The sequence below is a fragment of the Hemiscyllium ocellatum genome, chromosome 16 (assembly GCF_020745735.1).
Source record: "Hemiscyllium ocellatum isolate sHemOce1 chromosome 16, sHemOce1.pat.X.cur, whole genome shotgun sequence".
Classification (NCBI taxonomy): Eukaryota; Metazoa; Chordata; class Chondrichthyes; order Orectolobiformes; family Hemiscylliidae; genus Hemiscyllium; species Hemiscyllium ocellatum.
The window spans coordinates 40,031,414-40,058,548 of NC_083416.1; the positions used below are offsets into that span (position 1 = coordinate 40,031,414).

Consider the following 27,135-nt stretch of genomic DNA (forward strand, 5'->3'; position numbering starts at 1 on the left):
GAATATGAGATGACCCATAATCCCTCATTCCATCAAATTCAGAGGTTCGAGAAAAACATAAAGTGGGAGAATGAGAGGAAAGCTGTGTGGTTAAGGCAGGAACAGCTGGGAGAGCTAGAAATACTGTCTCAGGCCAGTAACATAGTTGTCAGGAGCAGGAGAAAGCAGGAAACTAAGATGTTTCACTGTGGTAAGGTAACTTGCTGGAAGCTGTAGGGAGAGCCAACTGGGGCTGTAGGTATTCAGCAAGGAGAAGCAGGGAAAAGGAGTTAAGGAAGAAAGCACCCCGAGCCAGTCAGTAACAACAGTACAGTAAAAGGTTGGAGAGAAACCTGTGAAGATGGCAGGAAGAAACAAAGTAAGGGATAGATACCAGGGATGTTTGTCAAAGGATTCAGTGAGGCCTTTTCTCTTTTGCTTCTAAACGAATGGCAAAGCCCATAACAATTTTGAGGGATATATGGCACCACGATCTTAACTACTGAGGGACAGTGTAGTCTTTCCAACTGAAATTCTAGTAAAGATTAAGGATGTAAAACATGGAGCAGGTGGAGTGCACATCCCAGCTCCACAATGTGGGAGCAAGGCTGGACTACAACACTGGGTAAGGATACGTAGCATCCGGAGTGATAGACACTTTGTCAACCAAAAGAGTGATTGAAGGCTATCACCTCACCTCTCCTAATGGAGGAGCCAGGGGATATATATGAGATGGAATGAGCAGTAGAGGAGGTTCTGGGTATCCTCCCAGTGTGTGTATTGACCTGAGCAACAGCTCAGCAGAAATATTTAGAGAGAGGAAGTTGCCACACCACAAATAGGTGAACGAGTACAATTAGACAGAGTGTTTGAGACAATGACATTAATCGAGTCCCAATGGTCAGACCCCAAGTTAGCTAAATTAGCAAAGGTTGCTCACTCTGAGGTTGTAGCAGAGGGAGTTCCAGAGCATTATTACATGAAAGATGGAGTGCTGATGAGGAGAAGGAGGTCTTCTCAAAGACCCACAGATGAAAAATGGTTGATTGTCCACCAGGTTGTGGTGTCATCCAAGAACCATTGGTAGTTGTTATGGGTAGCACACAAAATCCACATGGTAGGGCATGGTGGCATGCGGAAGACTCAATCATCCCTGAATCAATATTTCATGTGGCCAAAGCTGCATGCAGATGTGTTGCAATTCTGCACAGCTTATCACATGTGTCAGACTGTGGGCAAGTCTCAGTATGAGATTAAAATGGCACCCTTAATGCCCATTCTAGTTACTGAAGAACCATTTTGCCAGATGTTAATTAATTGTGTTGGTGCTTTGCTGTAGACTAGAGCTGGGAATCAGTATATATTCACAGTAACGGATATAACTGCATGGCTCCCTGGGACCATTCCTTTGAAGCTAGGGCAGAAGTGGAGAAACTTGTGCCGATGTTTTTTGTAAGATAGGGACTCCCACTGAAGGTTCAGTCAGACCAATGTCCAATTGTAGATCCGAACCCTTTTACGAAAATTTGACAGCTTGGGGATAAAGTAAATTCAATCGACAGCTTGTCACCCATTGACAAACTACAAATGTTAGAACCTTGATAGACTTTCCCATCCCTCAGGCAAAGTGAGACATTATGAGGTGTTTGGGAATATGTGGGTTTCACTGTAAATTCATAGCAAATTTTTGTAAAGTAGCTGCAACCATTATGGATTTGCTGCAAAAGTAGGAAGAATAAAACTCCAGAATGTTAGATGGCTTGCAAAAAGTTAAAAACCATGTTGCTAAATGAGTCCATATTAAAAGCTCCAGATTTTAGCAAATGTTTCAAGTTGGCAATGGATGCCAGTGATATAAATATTGGAGTGGTTCTGTTACAGGATGACTTCTAAGGGATTGAGAACTCTGTGGGCTAATTTTCGAAGAAGCTGAATCAAGATTAAAGAAAAGCTCCACCTTTGAGAAGGAAGTGCTGGTAAATCAGAACCAGCTTTCAGCGTGAACACAACCTCTTACACTCCTGTTTATAGATGGCAGTCAGGGCTCCCGGATTGAATCATATTAACAGCCCCAAACAGGGAACTCAACTGTCTGACCTCATTACAAACACTACATTTTTGGTGAGGAAGTATGTTCTAACCCGATCTGTTCTTTCTCATTTTTCCTTGTGTAAATAACAGCTAACATTAGTTTTAGAAGTGTAAAACAAAACTGGGATTCTGATTAGTCATAAACCCCCACCCCCTCCCAAATGTGGAATTGACCTTGGGGACAGTAGGAATCAGCATGGATCAAGTTTGGGCACTGACTGGATACTTTCGTGCTTCAGAAAGCCAATCCAAGCTAAAAGGGAGATTGTCCATGTGACCTCACAACAGGTATAAAAACAGCTGTGAAGTGTTATGGACCAGGCCAGATCCCCTCAAAATATTCTAAGAAGGTAGCCTAAAACCTAATTCTTTTCTTAATTTAAAGATATGAAGTAGATATTCCAGGTGTGATGCAGTTGGTCAAACCATTCAGCTTTAAGCAAAACCACAAGTTATTGAAACACTACCGCTGAAACATGAACAAAAGAAAACAGAATTAAGAATAACTTACCCTTTGGAAAATTTAGCTGACCCAACACAGCGACTTAACAAAGGAGCTGTTCCAATCCCGTAATATTCCACAAACATAGCCCTTGGCAAAAGGTAAATTCAAACACAGGTTCTTACAGGCAGGAGAGACTTCAGAGAGAAATGTCACCAGGAATCATCTGCTGAATAATGGAACCTTTTTTGCAACTTCTGTGACTGCTACAACTAAAGCAAACTAGAAAAACAAATCCTGAACTAGGGGAACTGGCCACTCCCCTCCTATTGTTAAAGGAGACATTTCCAGACATTTTGGCACCTCTGCCTTTACGAGCTCTCGAAAAAAAACAATGACAAAATAATCCTTTTAAAGTGACTGCTTCAAAATAACCCTGCTTAAAGTGACTGAGGGGCTGGCATTGCGTATCAAAACCTCGCAACCCTGTGTGAAGAGTCGATGGCTAGAGCTTCAGCAGTGAGGTGTGAGAAAGGAGAGGGGACACACTGTGAGTGCCCACTGCATAGTGAACCACAGGGATACTGTTCGAAGAAAAGAACAGAGAGCTGTGACTGAAGAAGTAAAGGTCGATCTGGAAGATCATTTTTGGTGAAGAACTATATTTGAGTGTCCAGTTGGAAGGGTCCCATAAGGAGATTATCCAGAAGAAGAAACCAACACAACTCAGTAACTCTATCAAAAGTTTCAGCTCTTTCATCACCAAACTGTCAAAGATCTGCTCAGAGAGGTTTTCTGTATTCGGCTGTTGGAACTGCATATCTGTGATTTACAATACTCTGTGACCAGCCGCGTGGCTCACCACCTTTCTTTCTTTTTATCTTTAACCTAATACCTAACCTCAAACACTAACCTTTTGTCTTGTCTGTCAGACTGAAGTGCAGACTTGAGGGAAAAGGGGAATTTGGGCGAACAGTCTGGAAGGTCTGTTAGTGGTTTTAAGTGTTTGTATCATTGCAATTTCTAAAACTTTGTAGAATACATTTTGTTCATAATAAATAGTTATTCTTGTTTTGCATAAAAAGGAATGGTGTCAGAAATCTTCGTAATAAAGTACAGCTTGGCAGAAGTAAATTGAGGAACGGGTCAATGCGAGGAGTTGTTGTGATAACTTCACAAACTTTTCATCACATGTTGGAGACTGGTGGTTCTCCATTTTGTGTTCACCTGTGTGATGAATTCAGTGTCCATGAGAGTTGCTACTCTCAATATTTAATTAAAGTAATATTCCAAATTTGTCTTCTTCACAAACTTAACTATTTTTTCTCATGTTATATCTCTGGCAGCCCTTTTCACAATGATCAGAACTGAGATCATTCAGATTAGGAAGTAATCTAGTGGGTCCATTCTTCACTGCTACCAGCATTTCAAAGTCTCAATGGATTGTATAGGATGTGATGCTCAAAGGATATTTTGCACAGAGAACAATGCAGTAATCTGAGGCAAGCTTCTGACAACTATTCTATGTTGTGGTGCCAATCGCTAGCTTCTTTTAGCTGGGTTTGAACGCTACCAGCGATCCTCCTTTCTGTACTGAGTTTAAACGCCCATTTATTAGTAATGGTAGAGAATAAACCACTATTAGAGGCAATTGTGTCAATTAATGGTATTTTATTACATGACAGCAATGGTACAAATTACACTGGATAGTTAGGCAGAATGTTGTCATTTATATAAATAATTTGGATGTGAGCATAAGAGGTATAATTAGTAGGTTTGCAGATGACACCAAAATTGGAGGTGTAGTGGACAGTGAAGAAGGTTACCTCAGATTACAACAGACCTTGATCAAATGGGCCAATGGCTGAGAAGTGGCAGATGGAGTTTAATTCAGATAAATACAAGGTGCTGCATTTTAGGAAAGCAAATCTAAGCAGGACTTATACACTAATGGTAAGGTCCTAGGGAGTGTTGCTGAACAAAGAGACCTTGGAGTGCAGGTTCATAGTTCCTTGAAAGTGGAGCTGCAGGTAGATAGGATAGTGAAGAAGGCGTTTGGTATGCTTTCTTTTATTGGTCAGAGTATTGAGTACAGGAGTTGGGAGGTCATGTTGCAGCTGTACAGGACATTGGTTAGGCCACTGTTGGAATATTGTGTGCAATTCTGAATTCCTTCCTGTCGGAAAGATATTGTAAAACTTGAAAGGGTTCAGAAAAGATTTACAAGGATGTTGCCAGGGTTGGAGGATTTGAGCTTTAGGGAGAGGCTGTGGGGTGTTTTCCCTGGAGCTTTGGAGGCTGAGGGGTGACCTTATAGAGGTTTACAAAAAATCATGAGGTGCATGGATAGGATAATAGACAAAGTCTTTTCCCTGGGGCTGGGGAGTCCAGATCTAGAGGGCATAAGTTAGGGTGAGAGGGGAAAGATATCAAAGAGACCTAAGGGGCAACCTTTTCACACAGAGGGTGGTACGAGTATGGAATGAGCTGCCAGAGGTAGTGGTGGCGGCTAGTACAATTGCAATATTTAAAAGGCATCTGGATGGGTATATGAATAGGAAGGGTTCAGAGGGATATGGGCTGGGTGCTGTCAGGTCGGACTAGATTGGGTTGGGATATCTAGTCACGTTGGACCAAATGGTCTGTTTCTGTGCTGTACCTCTCAATGACTCTATGACTCTATGACAAGTATCATGACCAGCACAGATGATATGCCTGTCTTCATCAGAATCTTAAGCTAGACTGGTCTTTCTCCACCCAGGGCTGTCTGACATTATCAGATTGGGTGAGGCCCAAACGATTCCCCAACATTAGCCCCATTCAGAACCATTGTCCTGTGTAATATTGCCCACCACGCTCACTCCAAATTTTTTCCACTTTTTTTTTCCATTCAAACATATAACTATTCCTACAATTCACACTATTCCATTTCCCTGTCCCTGCCACCACACACTCACAAACCCTTGTAAGTCTCTGATTTCACAAATGTAGATAATCTGGAAGTTCATCAGAAGTCTTGCAGATCACGTTCTCTTTTGCTTGAGTTCAATTTAAGGTTGATATTGACCGTCTGTAAATCGTGTCTCCACTGGAGAATCTTTTATCTTTTGGACGTTGTTGCTGAGGATGTTATTCCTAATAAACCCAATAATTGGTCCATTCATTAAGCTAGAGGATTTTAACCTTATGAATTCCCTTAATGGAGGAACTCTTCCCAGCTGATGTTGGTAGTTATTGTTAAAAATGTTCTGCAGGTAGACACGAAAAGTCATGTCTGAACAAAAATGCCTTACTGGAGCAAGCAGTGCCGATGATGATAAAGTAAAGCTACATCTGTCAAGGTGTAGGTCATTTTCAGGAGATGTATTGAAGTGGATGCAGTTTCAGAGGAGCAAAAAGCTAAATGCTTACTCAGAAAACAAGGTAATGCAGTAGAATTTCTTCCGTTAGAAAAGATACCCACGTTAGGCAACACACCTACATTAGAAAATACACCTGAGCTATTCCTAGGGAAAGTTGGTTATCAAACCAATGTGAATTTGTCAGAATGTGTGTATGTCAATGGACATTTTGGGGGGCTGTTAATCAATGAATGTCCATCGTGGAAGATGGCTGCTCTATTGAAATATGTGCTGAAAATGTGTTGCTGGTTAAAGCGCAGCAGGTCAGGCAGCATCCAAGGAACAGGAAATTCAACGTTTCGGGCAAAAGCCCTTCATCAGATTGTACTATTGAAATATGTACCTTCTTCTTTGTTGTAACCCAGATTTTTAGACCAGGCCATTTCTTTTTGACCATACCTCAAATTTGTGGATATTGGTTTGGCTTCAATGGAATTACAGACAGCTCATCTGCATAATGCTTCAGCAAGTTTTTATTTCAATCCGTTAATACATCTGCGTTGAAGTGTATATGCTCTTTGCTTCAATTTCTTTGGTAGGTTAGATGTTTTCCTGTATCTTCTGAGCACATGTACCTGATATACTTTGATATTTTTACATCTTCAATCATTCTACTGCAGAATTGCTGTTTACTTAATGCCTAGTCAATGGGACTGATAAATCTTCTTTGTAAGGTAAAAGATTGAAATGTTGCTCTTGAAATTGTCAGCTCATTATCCAAAATCAAAGTGAAGTCTGCTGTATCAATTATTTCAATAGGCCCATTTACTGTCTGTACAATTTCAGTTACAGATTCAGCAATGCATTCATGTTCATTGGATTGCTTATTCTAGTTTGCAGTATTTACTTCTGACAAACTTCACTCTTGTGTTCTAAGTTTTCCTCAGTGATGAGAGAAATAGGAAACATTTTCACTTGTCCTGTAAAGTATGCAACTTCTTTCCTGTTAAAAATCCAAAACAATTCTCTTGTGCCAATGTAGGTAATCTCAACAAATGCTTTAATTTTTCTTTTTGGATTCCACCACAAATCTCGGAAGCCTGCTGCAATCTTCTATTGTTTGCACCTTAACCAGTAGAATGACAAGTTTGTTTCTAATCGCCTTGTTCTCTTAGAACTAGATGTATCCCTCATATTATTTTAAAGGTGTTGAAGTTCAGTGGTGAGAAATGTTCATTATGAATTATGTATACGTTTTCAGACATTTTATGCTATTTGTGTTGCCAAGTTACTTTTGGCATTCTTTTATTCTGGAAGATTATTCCACCTAGGCCATGTGGTTTCATCCCTGAAGGCTGAAACTTTCGTTTTTGTCTTCTTCTGGTCTTTGATCTGATAGAAAAGTGGCACTCACCACATGTTTAAGCTTAAAATTAAAGGAATTTCCATTGACATACATATGTTCTGGCAAATTCACATTGGTGTGATCACCAACTCTCCCTAGGAATATCTCAGGTGTATTTTCTAATGTAGGTGTGTTGCCTAACGTGGGTATATTTTCTAATGGAAGAAATTCTATGGCATTACCATGTTTTCTGAGTAAGCATTTAGCTTTTTGCTGCTCTGAAACTTCATCCACTTCAATACATCTCCTGAAAATGACCTATAGCTTGACAGGTGTAACATTATTTTATCATAGTGGGGCACTGCTTGCTCTTGTAAGGTATTTTTGTTCAGACATGACTTGTCATATCTGACTGAAGAACATTTTTAACCTTACAAATTGGTATATAGTGTTCCAACTTCAAAGGTCTGTGGGTACAGATTTGCACCTATCTGTGCTGGTCATTAATTCAATTAACTACAGAGTCCTGAATGCAGAACTCTTTTGTTAAATTGATGGCTAAAGGGCCTGTCCTGCACTGTAATGTTCAATCTTGTCCTATCAAGGATTGGCCCCAGGTCATCTCCAAAAATAAGAGAAAGGAAATAGGATGGGGAGGGTGTGGTTGTCAAGGTGGAATAGGGAGACTGTGTCAGGGATACGTGTATGTTAGATATCTGTGAAGGGAGCAGGTTGTCAGGTTTCTAGTTAGCCAGGAGTTAGTGTGGGTTTTAATTCCTCATCCTTATGTTAGGTGATTTGGAATCCTCCATCGTCATGAACTCCAACTTTGGGGCCTTTCTATGAGGCTTCCAGATGCCAAATAATTGTGCATCAGAAATTCAAACTCCCTGGGCAATTACCAGCTAGTCAGTGCTTTTCAATTTCCACAAGTTCCCAACATATATCTTTCAGGCTACATCCAGTCTCCAACTTTTCAGAGACTGGAATTTCTGAGCCTTGGAATATCAATGCAGCTTGGTCTCATTGCAGCCATGCATGATTAATCTTTTGCATTTGTTATAGAAACAAAATTGGCCATGGGCCTAGGTCAACTAATCACCATTGGAAATTCCTGCTCAATGAATACATCTTAGGTCTTTAAGAAGACTTCAAAATTATGCTGAATCTTTTAGTTGCAAGGGCACTAAAAAATACATTCTGAAAGCTCTTAAATCTCATTTTCATTTTAATTTAGTAAGAAACTGACTAATGCACTCTAACGTAATTAAAACTTTTTTTTTGAAAGTGAATTTAGGTTTGGGTCACTCAGAATTACTTGATTCTGAGATTTAAATGTTTAATTTGAGGGTTGAGGAACTTTATTTTCAGCTGTTTTAATCAAATGTCACAACATTATCACTTTGAAAGAAATGAAGGATCCATTTTAAAAAAAAAACAATACTTCTTAAAATATTTTCCTGAATTAGTCAAGGGCAGATTTTGCATTTGATGAAATGGAAGTAAATTGTGCAAAACACAAGGGGCGAAGCATCTTTCAAGTCGGTTTTAATCTCAGCTGCAATTTGCCTTAGAATTAGCAGCCGCACTCATTGCAGAAACATTAACCCGCAGAGTACAATGAGTGAATTGTCAAGGGACAGAACCGAGACAAAACCTTGACAAAAATGCAGCAAAAGTATCATAGCCTTACGCAACACTGTTAATAAAGTCTGCAGAATTAGTCTGATCTTTTGTTTACTCATTAACGTATTCAAAGACTGGATACTTTTCATTGTCAAGCTCTTGAGTAATGTAAGGTCACATTGAGGCAGCTTCTGATGATGGAACAGTCAGCTTTGACAACTACAAACTGATCAATCTTGCAAAATTGTTCAACTGCATTTGATATGGGCCTCACTCAAAGCATCATAGAATGTGTTTCTCATTCTAGATAGTACAATCTGGTACCGTGATGAGTATATTTATAGTAACCATGGATGGAATGTGTATGGCATGAGAAACAGCAACACTCAGGGGATAAGTTTACCATGAAATCTGAAGAAAACATGGATTGTAACTTATTCTTACATTTTGGGAAAACTGCATTGTAAACAGAAATCTGAATTCACAGTTGCTACGACTTGACTTAGTATGATTGTGATGAGTATTCCATTGCCTTTGTGCACACATTGTAGATGTGTCATTATTTGTCGAAGCAGAGTAAAGCAGATTTGCTAATACAATCGCAGGTTTTGCTTGACCAAATCCTGGCCATCTGAAAATAATAGGCCATTTATTAAAACATTAGAGAGCTGCAAACATTTCGCTTTTTAATGTTTTCAAACTGAATTTGATCATACATTTTATTTTCTGGCATGGTTATTGGTGTTGAAACTTATTGCTCCTGAATAAAATGTCCTTAAAAAATATTAAACATTATTGTCTGACTTGTTGAAGATGGGTAAGAACAAATTTAGATGCAAAATCAAATGTGTGACAATTTTTCATGTTGCCCACAAGAACACGGTACGCAAAGTCTATTGTTTTGTATTCTCCTCAGTACCTTCTGTGCTTCTGTTTACAAACTTCGTAAAGTGGTCTGCATGAATCTCAACGTTATAAAATTTGCTGTAATAATATTTTACAGTTGATTTGAACTCATTTCTAACCAAAAAATGGCAAATGACAATTAAAGTTGAATGAGAAACTCAACACTGAGCTTCTATCCTGTTCTGGTTGACAATCATTTTAAATTGCAGATAGCTGACACTGAAAAGCAAAATCATTTGACACCAAGTTATAGTCCAACAGGTTTATTTGAAATCACAAGCTTTTCAAATGCTTCCCCTTCATCAGGTGAAACATTCAGCTGACAAAGGGATAGTACTTTGAAAGCTGGTGATTTCAAATAAACCTGTTTGACTATAACCTGGTGTCATGTGACTTCTGACCTTGTCCAACCCAGTCCAACACGAAGGATAAAGGGAATGGGATATTTCTTTAAATATGCCGATTGTCAATTCCATAGATGTAATGCTACTAATTTTGATTTTATATAAAAACATGCATTAGGTAGCAATACTGATTTCCTTGCAGACATCATCATCAGATTTCCTTGACCCCACTCAGTTTTGAACTGATGGTCAATTGTATCCATCTGACTGTCAGGCCATTTTGATTCAGAACCAAGCAATTGTTGGTGGGACTTGGCTGTTGGAATCGGCTGAAGCTCCATTTTCCCAGTACCAAACAGGCTGGAACCGGCAACATTATTACATTGACTCTGTGATTTAGCAGATTTATACAGCAGTTCAGGGTACTGATATATCCTGGCTTCCCTGAGAGAGAATGCTGAACATAGGTTAAGTGTACCCTCAGAGGGTACACATTAAAATGGGCTATAATTCAATCTGTAAAGTACTTTTTAACAAATAACTAAGTACAATAGAGACAGTAATTTGGCTCAAGTCAAAAATGGTGCATAATGTGCATTTTCACTTCAAAAACACAAATTGCAAGCATTTGCAGCCTAACATCCGTCATTTAGAAAGTTAAGATCTTTTAAAAACACTGCAGAGAGAACATAAGCACTGATCTCGCTGTTAACTTTTGGAAATTATTGAAAATAGTAATGAGAGTGCTTCTTTTTGCTTTGAACATTTTATAAGTTTATGTAAACATGAAGCAGTATATGGATAAACATTCATCCAGCGTTTGAGCATTTATTAAAAGTTACCATGCTAATAACAAAGAAAAATCTTAAAAACTGACAAAAAGATCACTACTTATAGATAAGCATATGTTCAGATAAGGAAAGAGGGGTTGGTTAACTCACTTGGTTAGACATTAGCGGATTCCTTTACATCGAATATAAAGAGTTTTTATAGAACATGGAACATAGAAGAGTACAGCACAGTACAGGCCCTTTGGCCCTTAATGTTGCGCCAACTAGTGAAACCAATCTGAAGCCCATCTAACCTACACTATTCCATTCTCATCCAATTGCCTATTGAACGACTATTTTAACGCTCTTAAAGTTGGCAATTTTACTCCTGTTGCAGGCAATGTGTTCCATGCCTCTTCTACTCTCTGAGTAAAAAAACTACCTTTGACATCTGTCCTATACCTATCACCCCTCAATTTAAAGCTATGTCCCTTCATGCTAGCCGTTACCATCTGAGGAAAAAGGGTCTTACTGTCCAACCTTTATAAGCCTCTGATTACCTTATATGTCTCAATTAAGTCACCTCTCAATCTTCACTCTAACAAAAATGGCCTCAAGTCCCTCAGCTTTTCCTTGTAAGACCTTCCTTCCCTTACCAAACAACATCCTGGTAAATCTCCTCTGAACCCTTTCCAAAGCTTCCACATTCCTATAATGTGGTGACCAGAACTGTATGCAATGCTCCAAGTGCAGCTGCACCAGAGTTTTGTACAGCTGCAGCATGACCTCATGGTTCTGAAACTCAACCCCTCTACCAATAAAAGCTAACACACTGTATGTCTTCTTATAGGATAAATAGACAAAGTCTTTTCTCTGGGATGGGGGAAGTCCAGGACTAGAGGGCATAGGTTTAGGGTGAGAGGGGAAAGATATAAAAGGGACTGAGGGGGCAACTTTTTCATGCACAAGATAGAGCGTTTTAGGAATGAGCTGCTAGGGGAAGAGGTGGAGGTTGGTACAATTGCAACATTGAAAAGGCATCTAGACGGGTGTATGAATAGGAAGGGTTTAGAGGGATATGGGCTAAATGCTGGCAAATGGAACTAGATTAGGCTGGGATATCTGGTCAGCATGGATGAGTTGGACTGAAGGGTCTCTTTCAATGCCGTACATCTCTATGACTCTATGACTTTACAACCTGTGTGGCAACTTTCAATGAACTACGCACGTTGACACCAAGATCTCTCTGCTCATCTAACCTACCAAGAATCTTACCACTAGTCCAGTACTCTGCATTCCTGTTGCTCCTTCAAAAGTGAATCACCTCACTTTTCAACATTAAACTCCATTTGCCACCTCTCCGTCCAGCTCTGCAGCTTATGTATGTCCCTCTGTAACCTACAACATCCTTCGTCACTATCCACAACTCTACTGACCTTAGTGTCATCCACAAATGTATTAACCCATCCTTCTATGCTCAATGACAAACAGCAGTGGACCCAAAACAGATCCTTGTGGTACACCACTGTAACTGAACTCCAGGATGAATATTTCCCATCAACCACCAATATCTGTCTTCTTTCAGCTATCCAGTTTCTGATCTGAACCACTGAGTCACCCTCAATCCCATGCCTCCATATTTTGTGCTATAGCCTACTGTGGGGAACCTTATCAAATGCCGTACTCAAATCCATATACACTGCATCAACTGCTTACCCTCATCTACCTGTTTGGTAACCTTCTCAACGAACTCAATAAGGTTTGTGAGGTACGACCACCCCTTCACAAAACCATGTTGACTATCCCTACTCAACCTAGATTATTATAAATCCTACCTCTTATAACCCTTTCCAACACTTTGCCTACAACTCGAAGTAAGGCTCAATGGTCTATAATTACCAGCATTGTCTCCACTCCCTTCTTGAACAAGGGAACAACATTTGCTATCCTCCAGTTTTCTGGCACTATTTCTGTAGACAATGATGACATAAAGATCAAAGCAAAAGGCTCGGCAATATCCTCCCTGGCTTCCTAGAGACTCCTAGAAAAATCCCATCCGGCCTAGGAGACTTATCTATTTTCACATTTTCCAGAATTGCCAACATTCCCTCCTTGTGAACCTCAATCCTATCTAGTCTAGTAGCCTTGACATTTTCTTTTTCTTGTGTGAATACTGATGAAAAGTATTCATTTAGTGCTTCTCCTATCTCCTCTGACTCCACACACAACTTCCCACTGCTATCCTTGATTGACCCTAATCTTACTTGATTCATTCTTTTATTCCTGATATACCTGTAGAAAGCCTTAGGGTTTTTTTCTTGATCCTACCTGTCAATGACTTCTCATGTCACCTCCTGGCTCTTCTTAGCTTTCTCTTTTGATCTTTCCTGGCTAACTTGTAACTCTCAAGTGCTCTAACTGAGCCATCACATCTCATCCTAACATAAGTCTTTTTTTTCTCTTGACAAAAGATTCAACTTCCTTAGTAAATCACTGTTCCTGCACTCAGCAACTTCCTCCCTGCCTGACAGGCACATATTTATCAGGAATCCGCAGTAGTGGTTCCTTGAATAAGCTCGACATTTCAATTGTGCCCATTCCCTGCAGTTTTCTTCTCCCTCCTATGAATCCTAAACTTTTCCTTAATGCATCATAATTGCTTTTCTCCCAGCTATTACTCTTACCCTGCGGCATATACCTATCTCTTTCCATCACCAAAGTAAACATAACTGAATTGTGGTCAGTATCACCGAAGTGCTCACCTACCTCCAAATCTAACACCTGGCCGGGTTCATTACCCAGTACCACATCTAACCTGGCCTTACCCTTTGTTGGTCTGTATCGTGTCAGGAAAACCTCCAGCACACATTGGACAAAAACTGACCCATCTAAAATACTTGAACTATAGTATTCCCAGTTAATATTTGGAAAGTTAAAGACCCCATAACAACTACCTTGTCACTCTCGCTTCTATCGAGGATCACCTTTGCAATCCTACCCTCTACATCTCTGGAACTATTTGGAGGCCTACAGTCAAAGCAAATGGAAAAGTATGGAACAGATAAAATTACAAGTAGGGATAAGGGAGGATGAAGGAAGAGAAAGTGAGGACTCCAGATGCTGGAGATCTGAGTCGAGAGTGTGGTGCTGGAAAAGCACAGCAGCTCAGGCAGCATCTGAGGAGCAGGAGAATCAACATTTTGGGCAAAAGTCCTTCATCTAAGTGAGGATGAAGGCAGGTGTTTATATGGTGAGGGAATAATGGGCTGTGGACAATTTAATTAACTTTTATTAACAGCTTACTTCTAATTTTTTGCATATAAAACAATTAGAAAATAAACTGTTAATAAAAGTTAATTAAATTGTCTGTACAGCAATGCATGCTGGACTAAAAGAGAGACTGGAAATAGTCATGTGTTGCAAAAATCCAGATATGATAGGAATTAATGACAAATAATGAGAGATAAATCAGGACTAGGACTAAAACACTACTGTGTATATTCTGGATGAGTGATGCTGGAAGAGCACAGCAGTTCAGGCAGCATCCAAAGTGCAGCGAAATCAACGTTTCGGGCAAAAGCCCTTCATCAGGAATAAAGGCAGTGAGCCTGAAGGGTGGAGAGATAAGGTAGATGACCTATCACCTTCAACCCCTCCCCCACTCACCCATTGTACACTATGCTACTTTCTCCCCACCCCCACCCTCCTCTACCTTATCTCTCTTCCAGCACCTCTCATCCAGAATTTGGTTTCCAGCATCTGCAGTCATTGTTTTTACCCCACTACTGTGTATAACATATTTGGAAAATTTACTCAAAAAAAACCTACAATTATCAACGATATCATAGTGGCAGTATAAAAATACAGCGTAACTATTAATAAGGCACAGAATCCATGTGGCACAGACAAGTGATAAAGGATCAATTATATTGATAGGGGTCATTCAGGTCCCCTTAATAGTGAGACTTCAGGGAAGAAAGAAAGATTCAAACAAATGAGGGACATGAGTAATGGAAGGAATAACTATCACAAAATTAATTGAACAGAAAAGGAATGTAGAGTGGAGTTCCTATAAAGTGTGCAGGATTGTTTTTTAATCCAATGAGTAAGAGTCGAGCAAATGAAGATTTACTACATGCTCTAGAATTGGAGAATAAACAGTAAAGTTATGAATGGAAAAGAAAATTACAGACATTTTGAATCACTGTTTTGATTGCCTCCCAATGTGTCACACCACCAAGGCTGTGTACTTTACAAAGCAAAACGAACAAGTTCATAGAACATTCATTTTCTATAAGATCTATGCTTTCTTTTACTGATAGAAATAGATACAATGTACACGGTAATATTAATTTATGGACTGTCACCAATCTTGTTGTTGATAACGACCATCATGTAACAGACCAATTATTCCTACCTTACATGATATAAATGCAAGAAAGAATAACCATATTTCATACTACCAGAAGCTTATTTCTCAAATTACCAAACTTTTATTCAACATCCAGTATTTGTTTAACAGAAATGAACTACAATTGAATATCTGAAAGATTGAATATATTTTTTCTAGTCACTGATCCAAACTTATTTCCTTGCTCTTGGCTCTACACTCTAACAACAGTCTGAGATTAAGTCAAATCGATTATTGAAAGAATTGTGGATGATTGTCATCAGAAACAAAAGCAGAAATTGCTGAAAAGCTCAACTGGTCTAGCAGCATCTGTGGAGAGAAAAGAAGAGTTAACGTTTCTGCATAAAAACAACTTTTTCCTAGTTATCATCAATTCTGAGGAAGGTTCACTGAACCCAAAATGTTAACTCTGATATCTCTCCACAGATGCTGCTAGACCTGCTGAACCCTTCCAGCAATTTCTGTTTTTCTTCCTGAGATTAACTTAGTCTGTTCAACCTTGATGCTGCGTTTGATCACAAAATTAGCTTCCAACCCATATTTGTATCATTACTAATATCTCTGGGTCCACCTCAGCAATTTCACTGGATTTGCCTTTTTCTCTGTTCATTCACTGCTGAAACCATCAATTATGCCTTAGTTTCCTCAAGACTTAACTAGTCACCCACATTCTACCCTTCAGAAATGTGAGGTCAACTAAAAATTTCCTTGCTGGTGTTTTCACTCACAGAAAGTCTATTTCCTGAAATCTTGATTTACATATTTTAGCTTGCTTTCAAATCACACATGCCTCATCCATCCCTATCTCTATAAACTTTTGCAGCCTGACAACTCAGAGATAACTGTACACTCTTAATTCTCCTAATTTTAATTGCCTCACTATTGAAGGTGATATGTTTAGTTGCATGAGCCCTAAACTCTGAAATATTCTCCCTACACCTCTCCAATTTGCCATCTTTCTTTCCTGATAATTTGATGATTTGAGAAATAGGCTTTTGGTAGTATGATGTATGGTTATTCTTTCTAGCATCTATATTATGTAAGGCAGGAATAATTGGTCTGTTTAATGATGGTTGTTATCAACAACAAGACTAGTGATAATCCATAAATTATCCATCTTGAAATCAGCTGACCTGACCCACATATCTCCACAAGGGTCTTAACGTCATACTTTGTTTCATAATGTTGAACTGAAGTGTAATGTTCAACATGGTAACAGTTTTCTATAAGTTATATGTTGTTAGTGATGCTCAAGGTCCTGCTTATGTCTTTTCCCCAAACTTTGCTGTTTCTCTTTCACAGTTTTTTTGTATAAGTCACCCAAGTTGTGAAATTTGTTACCTCACTAATGAAGGTCTTTGCAGTACGTGGGTTAAGGAAAAGTAGAGCTCTTCGAAGCATGTCTCGGAAACGGCTCAGCTCATCAAACCCAAGCGTGGAGAAAAGGCCTGTGAACATGTTGCTAATGCTGGCCTCAACCTTTTGTAGTGAAATCTCTATCCCTTGTTGACCAGCTTGGCCCAAAAATTCTTGAATCCCACGAATATCTGTTTAAACGTTCAAAAGATTAAGTATGAGATTTCCATGTATTAAGGTATATTGTAAAAAAAACTTTATCCCATTGACTGTTTTATGATCATGCTGCAGAAAATAATTACCAAACAATTATCAAAATTTGAGATTTTTATTTACTTTTCAAAGGGGAGATTCATTGTGCTTATATATGTGCATTAAATTAACTTATGGGCAGGTATTTAAATAAACAATGGAAGAAACAAGCATTGCTGGTTTGATGCTGTCTGTAAAATACTTATGATCAACCTCTTCAGACATGGTATGATGCTATCTGGGGCAGGGAGACTTGAACCCATAGGTAGGAACACTACCAATACCAAGGACTCTGCTACTTTTCACAAATGAGCAACTGCTTTATTTTCAAATACTGTGTTTTCCTTTTGGCAGCGTTACAACACCATTATGGAACAGAAGCCAACAAATGAAAGCTCCCTGTGATATTCACAATTACGTATTTTCACAAGCAATGCCCCAATAAGAAACAAACCAACTGGATATCCAGGCAGGTTGACTAGGAATTCAAAAGCTATGACTACCCACAATATTATGCTACATTTCATGTGCAACAGATATTGGCAGCAAAAATTAACTCACAAGTACATTCCCTACTCTCAGAGTCTGCACAACAGAGGATTTAGTTTTCTCTGTAAGCTATTGGTTAGCATGTTTGTGCTAAATTGCAGCCTCTGCTATTTCATTGCAGTTGTTAACCCATTTAAAACAAATTAGCTAGTAAGTGCATTAAAATAGCACAGATAGAAATGTAATGCCAACATATTATCCAGATGCTAAAGGGAGCACCCCAAAGAAATAAAACTCTCAGAAATAAACTTAGGAGGAGATAACCAGCTGGGTAATTGTAATTGTCAAGTGCCTACTTACTAAAAACTTACTTTCAACTGCTGGGAAAGGAAACTATAATTTAAAAATAAGCAAAGAACGAAATCAGGCACACACTTTCATTTCTTGACTTTTATGAAATGTCAGTTCACTCATTATTATGGAATAATGCTCTTTGCTCTGTGATTAAATTTCCCAGGCTGAATCTAGCAAATAATAATGCCAGGTGCTGGATGTCAAGGCACAATCTGATATAAGTAATACCATGGGGAGTTCATGTATGATAAAGATTGTATTGGCATTTTACGCATCTGTAGTGCTGTATTACAGTTATTGCAACTCCCACCTCTATCTATCAAACTAGTCCTGCCCTTATGTTATCCTTTTTTTATTGCTTTGACAAAATCACAGAAATTCTGTGCCAGGAATGTTGAAAAAGGGAGAAAGACTGCTTCCCTTTAAGTTTTCAGACCAACGCAAATTCTTGCTATAAAAACAAAGCAAAACCCTTCAATTTGACACATCATATTTTTAATTTATTTCTTCCTTTGTATTAGATAGAGTCACGTTCTAAATAAACAACACTAATTATTTGAACTGTTGGGTTTAGATTCATTTTCAGGATTATGGTATTTACACAAATACTGTACTACTTTAATCGGATTCACAATATGACATGGCTGTTAGCTCAGCCCTCTTATTTGTATTAAAATTTGGGTACTATGTATATAGATGAAATATTTTTTTGGTTCAAATAATGACAGGTTAGACATCAGTACTGAAACTATTAAAGCTAGAACAATTTACACTTGATAATTTAAGGAACACCAGGTTACATTATTACCATATGCATCATCATAGAAGATCATGAACTTCTGCCAGGAAAATTCTGTGATTACTTTGAGAATCACTTCATTGAAGTAATCAGGAGGACGGACAGAAAGCGTGTAATCACTGTTTCTTGTATTCCTTGTAATAGAACATTGAGAACGTGGAGTTCCAGCTGCTGTGCGTTGAATGTAGAGGTGAGGAATATGCATTCCATCTGCAAAGGACTGAAGTGAAGCTGAAGGAGCACAGCCAGTGGAGCTAACAAGAGCCAAGATTCCTTGTGACACAAGGTCACAGGCTGAAAAAGAAGAAAAAAATTTCGTTAATGATCTATCAATTGCATTTAAGTAGTGCTGTTAACTCAGGCTGACATCCTAATGCGTTTAGGAAGAAAAAGGGTGAAATGTGGATTGTAAGAACCTTTTCTCAAAGGCCAAGAAGGTGGGGAATTTCTGAGGCTCAGAATTGCAGAGCATGGTTTCTATGCTATTGAGAACAAAATTGCCAATAGTGTAATGAAGGAAGGGAGAACACTGAAAAGGAGGGACTCTGAGGATCAGAGACTATGGGTTGCATGGATGGAGGAGGAAATGAAGGTAGACTCATGGACAGATTTAACTGTAAGAATGAACATTTTAAATTTAAATAGTTGATGACCACGAGTCAAAGCAGGTCAGTGTGAATGAATGAGATGGGTCAGCACGACTTGTTCTCAGATACAATGCAGCCAGTATCGTTTGGGATAAGTTGCAACTTTTAGAGAATTAAGTATAACAGACTGGCCAGGAAAGCATTGAAAGTCTGGAGTTCATGAATATATGGATGATTTCATTGGTGGTTAAATGTAAATAGAAATACAAACATATATATTTGAGAGATGTTGAACAATCAACGTATGAATTGTCTGGTTCAACCAGAAGTATCTGTCAGAACTAAATAAACAGACATTATTTAAGATTCAATGCTTGCTCTTTTCAATTTTTAGATGGAGGAAGTTATGAATAATTCAAGGTTGTATTCACTGGAAATTTGAGAGGGAAATATTAACAAAAGGAGATGGGGATGGACATCCAGGTCTTATTTAAATACATGTCAACTCTAACTCTATGACTTTATATGATGTCACCAATGGATTGCATGTCAATGAGATAAAGCAGGGTAGTATGAATTTATTGGGAATGGATTTCAGGTGGAAAGATAAGTGAGGATGTAGAGTGGCAAGGATTCAGGGCTACCACCGAACAGGACCTCGAAGAAAGGCTGTTTTTATTGGGTAATAGGAAGAAAACATTTGCCGAAATAAACAGTTTATTCTTGAAAGCAAAAGTATCTATGAACTAATCATATATGTCGGAGGCATTGGTGTGGGAGTTAGGGGTTAGTAGTCTAAGAAGTGTAGTATTAGAAAAGAGTGCTATTTCAGAAATCCATTAGGGATAAACATTACTTAAATGGATAGAGATTGCAGAAGCTGCAGTACAGATACGTCTGGGTGCCCTGTACTTAAATCAACACGTTCGCATGCAGATATTGCAAGTAATTAGGAAGGCTCAAGGTTTGTGTGAAGATTTGTAGCTCGGGTGCTCGTTGTTGTGGTTCTGTTCGCCGAGCTGGAAGTTTTTGTTGCAAACGTTTCGTCCCCTAGCTAGGCAACATCATCAGTGCTTTGGAGCCTCCTGCGAAGCACTTCTTTGATGTTTCTTCCAGTATTTATAGTGGTCTGTCCTTGCCGCTTCCGGGTGTCAGTTTCAGCTGTCCGCTGTAGTGGTTGGTATATTGGGTCCAGGTCGATGTGTTTGTTGATGGACTTTGTGGATGAATGCTATGCCTCTAGGAATTCCCTGGCTGTTCTCTGTCTGGCTTGCCCTATGATAGTAGTGTTTTCCCAGTCGAATTCATGTTGCTTGTTTTCTGCGTGTGTGGCTACTAGGGATAGCTGGTCGTGTCGTTTTGTGGCTAGTTGATGTTCATGTATGCGGATTGTTAGCTGTCTTCCTGTTTGTCCTATATAGTGTTTTGTGCAGTCCTTGCATGGTATTTTGTAAACTACATTAGTTTTGCTCATGTTGGGTAACGGGTCCTTTGTTCTAGTGAGTTGTTGTCTGAGCGTGGCTGTTGGTTTGTGTGCTATTATGAGTCCTAAGGGTCGCAGTAGTCTGGCTGTTAGTTCTGAAACGCTCCTGATGTATGGTAGTGTGGCTAGTCCTTTTGGTTGTGGCATGTCCTTGTTCCATGGTCTGTCTCTTAGGCATCTGTTGATAAAGTTGCGCGGGTATCCGTTTTTGGTGAATACCTTGTATAGGTGTTCCTCTTCCTCTTTTTGCAGTTCTGGTGTACTGCAGTGTGTTGTGGCCCTTTTGAATAGTGTCCTGATGCAGCTTCGTTTGTGTGTGTTGGGGTGGTTACTTTCATAGTTTAGGACTTGGTCTGTGTGTGTTGTTTTCCTGTGTACCCTTGTGGTGAATTCTCCGTTCGGTGTTCTCTGTACTATCACATCTAGGAATGGGAGTTGGCTATCCTTTTCTTCTTCTCTCGTGAATCGGATTCCTGTGAGTGTGGCGTTGATGATCTGGTGTTGGTCATCCGGTGATGAACCACCCCAACACACACAAACGAAGCTGCATCAGGACACTATTCAAAAGGGCCACAACACACTGCAGTACACCAGAACTGCAAAAAGAGGAAGAGGAACACCTATACAAGGTATTTGCCAAAAACGGATACCCGCGCAACTTTATCAACAGATGCCTAAGAGACAGACCATGGAACAAGGACATGCCACAACCAAAAGGACTAGCCACACTACCATACATCAGGAGCGTTTCAGAACTGACAGCCAGACTACTGCGACCCTTAGGACTCATAACGGCACACAAACCAACAGCCACGCTCAGACAACAACTCACTAGAACAAAGGACCCAATACCCAACATGAGCAAAACTAATGTAGTTTACAAAATACCATGCAAGGACTGCTCAAAACACTATATAGGACAAACAGGAAGACAACTAACAATCTGCATACATGAACATCAACTCGCCACGAAACGACACGACCAGCTATCCCTAGTAGCCACACACGCAGACAATAAGCAACATGAATTCGACTGGGAAAACACTACTATCATAGGGCAAGCCAGACAGAGAACAGCCAGGGAATTCCTAGAGGCATGGCATTCATCCACAAACTCCATCAACAAACACATCGATCTGGACCCAATATACCAACCACTACAGCAGATAGCTGAAACTGACACCCGGAAGCGGCAAGGACAGACCGCTATAAATACCGGAAGAAACATCAAAGAAGCGCTTCGCAGGAGGCTCCAAAGCACTGATGATGTTGCCTAGCCAGGGGACGAAACGTTTGCAAATAAAATTTCCAGCTCGGCGAACAGAACCACAACAATTAGGAAGGCTAATAGAATCCTGGACTTTATTGTAAGGGAGACAGAATATAAAAGTACAGAAGTCTTGCTACTACTGGACAATGTCTCAAGTACTTGATATAGTTTTGGTCTTTATTCCTAAGGACAGATGTATTTGCATTGGAAGCTGCTCAGAGAAAATTCACTCAGCTAATTACCTAGGATTAAAAAAATATTTTATAGGGAAAAATTGTAGAGCTTGGACCTATAGTTTTTGGCATTTAGAAGGAACAAAATGATTTGATTAAAACCTAAGATTCTAAGAGGTTCTGACAAGATTGATGCTGGGAGGGGGCTGCCTCTTTCAGGGGCATCTAGACTTATGGGACACAGTTTTAGAATAAGAGAGTTCCCATTTAATATGGAAAGGAGGGGAATGTTTTTTTCTCTCTGTCAATGTCATTAATCTTGGAATTCTCTTCCCCAGGGAGTAATAGAGGTTGTTTTTTTTTGCATCTATTCAAGACTGAGTTACACATCTTTTTAATCAAAGAGAATGTCGAGAATCAGAAGGAACAGACAGGATTGCGGTATTAAAATCACAATCAGATCAGCAGAAATGCAACTCGAACAACACTTGAACCTCAACACAAAGCAAGACAGTTTGCTTAATCAGCAACCTATCCACCTCTTTGAATATTCACTCCTTCCAACAAGAGTGCAGAGACCAAGCAGTCTATGCCATTCATGAGATCCACACCAGCAACTCACCATGTCTAGATCAGCAGCACCTTCCAAGCCCACCACTTCTATGACCAAGATGAATGAAGCAATAAACACAAAGGAAGACACACCACCTGCAATTTCTCCTTTAAGCCACATACCAGCTTGATATGGAATTATACAAGTTTGTTCCTCTGTTATCACAAGGTCAAAATTCTGAAATTCCCTTCCTAACAGGACTGTGCTGTTCATAATAACTCAGTGCTCATCATAATAACAAAGGCAAGATGTTGGACCACCCTAATCAATATCAACTGGCACTGAGTTCTGCAGAAGCTCCAGTGGAGATTGGAGGAGAGATAGTCAATGTATGTGGAGGGCAATTGGAGAGTGAGCATGTTGAGTGCAGGCTGATGCCAGTCCATAGCCAGCTTTGTAGAGTCAAGAGGAATGCTGCTGCTCTCTCAACCCTACACATGCCAACTTTTTTTCTGAGCAATTTATTTCAATAGCATTCAGTAGTTGCTTTAAATCCTGTGAAGTATGGCAGCTCATGACCTGGAACTTTTAGACAGTGCTTTTGCAATATATATCAAAATAAATTTCATAACCTTCAGTACGGAAACAAAGCCTTGCTCAATACAGGGAGATGCTAAGGTCACTTAAATGAAGGGCCTGCCTATTTGGCACCAGAATGACAATGCATTTTTACTGAACATTCTGACTCATGTCAGCCAGGATTTGACAACTAGGGCCGATGGAATGATAGACAGAATTTTTGGCCACCGCTGGGGATGGGAACCGATGTAGCTGGGGCTCTAAGATATCAATGCCAATCAGTGTGCTAGATTCCTTATCACAGTCCGCACAGTCGCAAGTGTGGGTGACTTGCACTGTTGAGTTCATTAATTGGCTCATAAAAGGCTCTGAAACAAGGTTGCCTGGGATTTTCTACTGCCTCCTGATGTGACAGTGGGTACCAGGCCAGCTTGCCTTGGTGTGGATACAGCTAAATACCACCCTGTGAGGCTGTGATGATACTGTGTTTTTAAGAGGTGTATTTTGTTCTGGTTTCTTTTAAAAAAGAGATTGAATGAGAGGCAGAGATGATAATGTAAACAGCTTTTGAGGTCTTGGATTTTTCTTTTAAACTTGGAGCAACAGAAGCAGCCTGGAGTGGTGTGTCCATCTCTCACAGACCAGGATTTCTAGCTTTTCTTTTAGCTTTTAGCTTCAGCAGAAGCTGCTGGAGTTTTGAAGTAGAAGCTATTTTTTCCTCTCTCTCTTGGTTCCAGCTAGAAGCTAGGGTTTCTCTTCCAACTGCGGGCACTGTATGTGGGAAAATCTGATTTCTGAATTCGCCTTTTTCCCAAGGGCTTTGTTTATGGGATGTTATTATATTGGAATTGTTGATGAGTAATCGTTACTGTATCTATTATTCTATTAAGCTTTCCAACAGAGATGTTATTCTAAGTTCTTCTTCTTTCTGTTGTGTTTTAACTACAGTGTTTTAATAAATTGTGTTTGTTTAACGTCAAGTAGTTTGACCGGTTGAAGTGCATCTGGAACACAACACTTTACATTTGCCTTTAAAGACCACTAGGCATAGGAGTGGAAGTAAGGCCATTCAGCCCATCGAGTCCACTCTGTCATTCAATCATGGTTGATGGGCATTTCAATGCCACTTACCCGCACTCTCCCCGTAGCTCTTAATTCCTTGCGAGATCAATCTCTGCCTTGATTGTCCCGGCCTCCACAGTGCTCCATGGCAATTAATTCCACAGGCCCACCACTCTCTGGCTGAAGAAATGTCTCCTCATTTCCATTCTAAATTGACCCCCTCTAATTCTAAGGCTGTGTCCACGGGTCCTAGTCTCCCCGCTTAACAGAAATAAATTCCCAGCTTCCATCCTTTCTAAGCCATGCATTATCTCATAAGTTTCTACTGGATCTCCCCTCAACCTTCTAAACTCTAAAGAACACAATCCAAGAATCCTCAGCTGTTCATCATATGTTAGGCCTACCATTCCAGGGATCATCCGTGTGAATCTCTGCTAGACACAGTCCAGTGCCAGGATGTCCTTCCTGAGGTGTGGGGCCCAATTTTGGACACAGTATTTTAAATGGGGCCTAACTAGAGCTTTATAAAGTCTCAGTAGCACATCGCTGCTTTTATATTCCAATCTTGTTGAGATAAATGACAACATTACATTTGCTCTCTTAACCACGGACTCAACCTGCAAGTCAATCTTTAGAGAATCCTGGACTAGCACTCCCAGATCCCTTTGTACTTTGGCTTTATGAATTTTCTCACCATTTAGAAAACAGTCCTTGTTTGTATTCTTTTTAAAGTGCAAGACCTCACATTTGCTCACACTGAATTTCATCAGCCATTTCTTTGACCACTCTCCAAAATTGTCTAAATCTTTCTGTAGCCTCACTAACTCCTCAGAACTACCTGCCTGTCCACCTAACTTTGTATCATCAGCAAACTTCACTAGTGTGCCCCCAGTATCTTCATCCAGATCATTAATACATAAAGTGAACAGCTGTGGCCCCAACACTGAACCCTGCGGGACACCACTTCTCACCAGCTGCCTTTCCAAAAAAGAACCTTTTATCCCAACTCTCTGCCTTCTGTCAGACAGCCAAGGCTCAATCCATGCCAGTTGCTCACCTCAAACGCCATGGGCCCTCATCTTACTCAGCAGCATCCTGTGAGACACCTTATCAAAGGCCTTTTGGAAGTCTAGTTAGATAACATCCACTGGGTTTCCCTGGTCTAACCTACTTGTTACCTCTTCAAAGAATCCAACAGGTTTGTTAGGCACGGCTTCACCTTACTAAATCCATGCTGACTTGTTCTAATCTGACCCTGCACTTCTAAGAATTTAGAAATCTCATCCTTAACAATGAATTCTAAGATTTTACGGACAACTGAGGTTATGCTAATCGTCTTGTAATTTTCCATCTTTCGTCTTGATCCTTTCTTGAACAAGGGGGTTACAACAGAGATTTTTCAATCATCTGGGACTTTCCCTGGCTCCTGTGATTTTTTGAAAGATTACAAACAATGCCTGCTCTATTTCTTCAGCCACCACCACCACCACCACCCCCCCCCCCCACCCCCCTCTCAGAATTCTCGGATATAGCCCATCCGGGCCAGGAGATTTATCAATTTTTAGCCCTTTCAGCTTTTCTCACACTTTCTCCTTTGTAATGGCTACCACTCAACTCTGCTCCTTGACTCTCCTTAATTGTTGGGATATTACTCATGTCCTCCACTGTGAAGACTGACACAAAGTACTTATTAAGTTCTTCAGCTATTTCCTTATCTCATAGTACTAGCCTTCCAAGCATCAATTTGGAGCCCCCAATTTCTATTTTTCTCTTGTTTGTTTCTTATGTTTTCAAAGAAACTTTTACTTTCTGACATGTCCTATCTACTTCCTGGTACATCTTGTGCCCCTGATCCTGGCCACTGCTGGAAGGTCTGTACATAACTCCCATTATGGTTTGTTTGCCTTTGTGGTTGCTCAACTCCACCCACACAGACTCCAAATCATCTGACCCTATGTCATTCAGTGCCATACATTTAATTTCATTCTTAACTAACAAGGCAACCCCGTCCCCTCTGCCCACCTCCCTGTCTTTTTGATAAGTTGTAAATCCTTGGATGGTTAACTGCTTGAACCCCTTGCAACCATGTCTCTATGATGCCTATCACATCATAATCATTCACGATGTTTTGTGCTGTTAATTCATCTACTTTGTTACGAATACTATGAGCATTCAGGTAAAGCACCTCAACGCAAATTTTCTTATCCTCATGATTTCCATCATCTCAAGTAATATGTCCTAAGTTGTCCTTCCTTTTTGCTTCATTCCTAGTCTGTCTTGAACTTAAACCCTGCACACATGCTAACCTGCTGCTTATCTTTCTGCTTGACTCCATATTTCCTGTTGCTTTCCCTTTCACTTCTCAGTGGCTCACCAGTTTAAAGTTCTAGTGACCACTCTATTTATCCTTTTCGCCAGAATACTGATTCCAAATTGGTTCAGGTGGAGACCGTCCCATCGGTACAGATCGCCCCAGTTGCAAAACTGATGCCAAAGTCCCATGAAATGTAATCCCTCTTCCCCACATCAATCTCTTAGCCACATGTTTACTTCCTAATTTTCTTATCCCTATGACAATTGGCACATGGCTCAGGCAGTAATCCAGAGATTATGACCCTCGAGGACCTGTTCTTCAATTTCCTTCCTAGTGCTTGATACTCCCCTAACAGGACCTCTTTCCTAGCCTTGCCTATGTTGTTAGTGTCAACATGGTCCACAACAACTAGATCATCTCCCTTTTGCTCCAATATCCTTTCAAGCCAGTTGGAGATGTCCTGCCCCCTGACAACGGGCAGGCAACCCACCATGCGGGACTCCTGATCTGGCTCACAAAGGATACTAACCGTCCCCCTAATTATAGAATGCCCTATAACAACTACTTGTCTTTTTTCTCCCTCCTCTTGAATGGCCGTCTGTACCATGG

The 27,135-nt window shown here is 40.0% G+C and overlaps 1 protein-coding gene across 1 annotated transcript in view; it reads right to left on the minus strand.

The window, feature by feature from the left end:
- LOC132823558 (glutamate receptor ionotropic, delta-2-like) overlaps nt 1-27,135 on the minus strand; it is a 536,033-nt gene that overhangs the window by 250,411 nt on the left and 258,487 nt on the right. The window contains exons 3-4 of the mRNA XM_060837503.1: nt 18,515-18,799; nt 16,597-16,802 (exon numbers count right to left, since the gene is read on the minus strand). Of these exons, the coding sequence (XP_060693486.1) occupies nt 16,597-16,802; nt 18,515-18,799 (491 nt within the window). The remainder of the gene's footprint in view (nt 1-16,596; nt 16,803-18,514; nt 18,800-27,135) is intronic.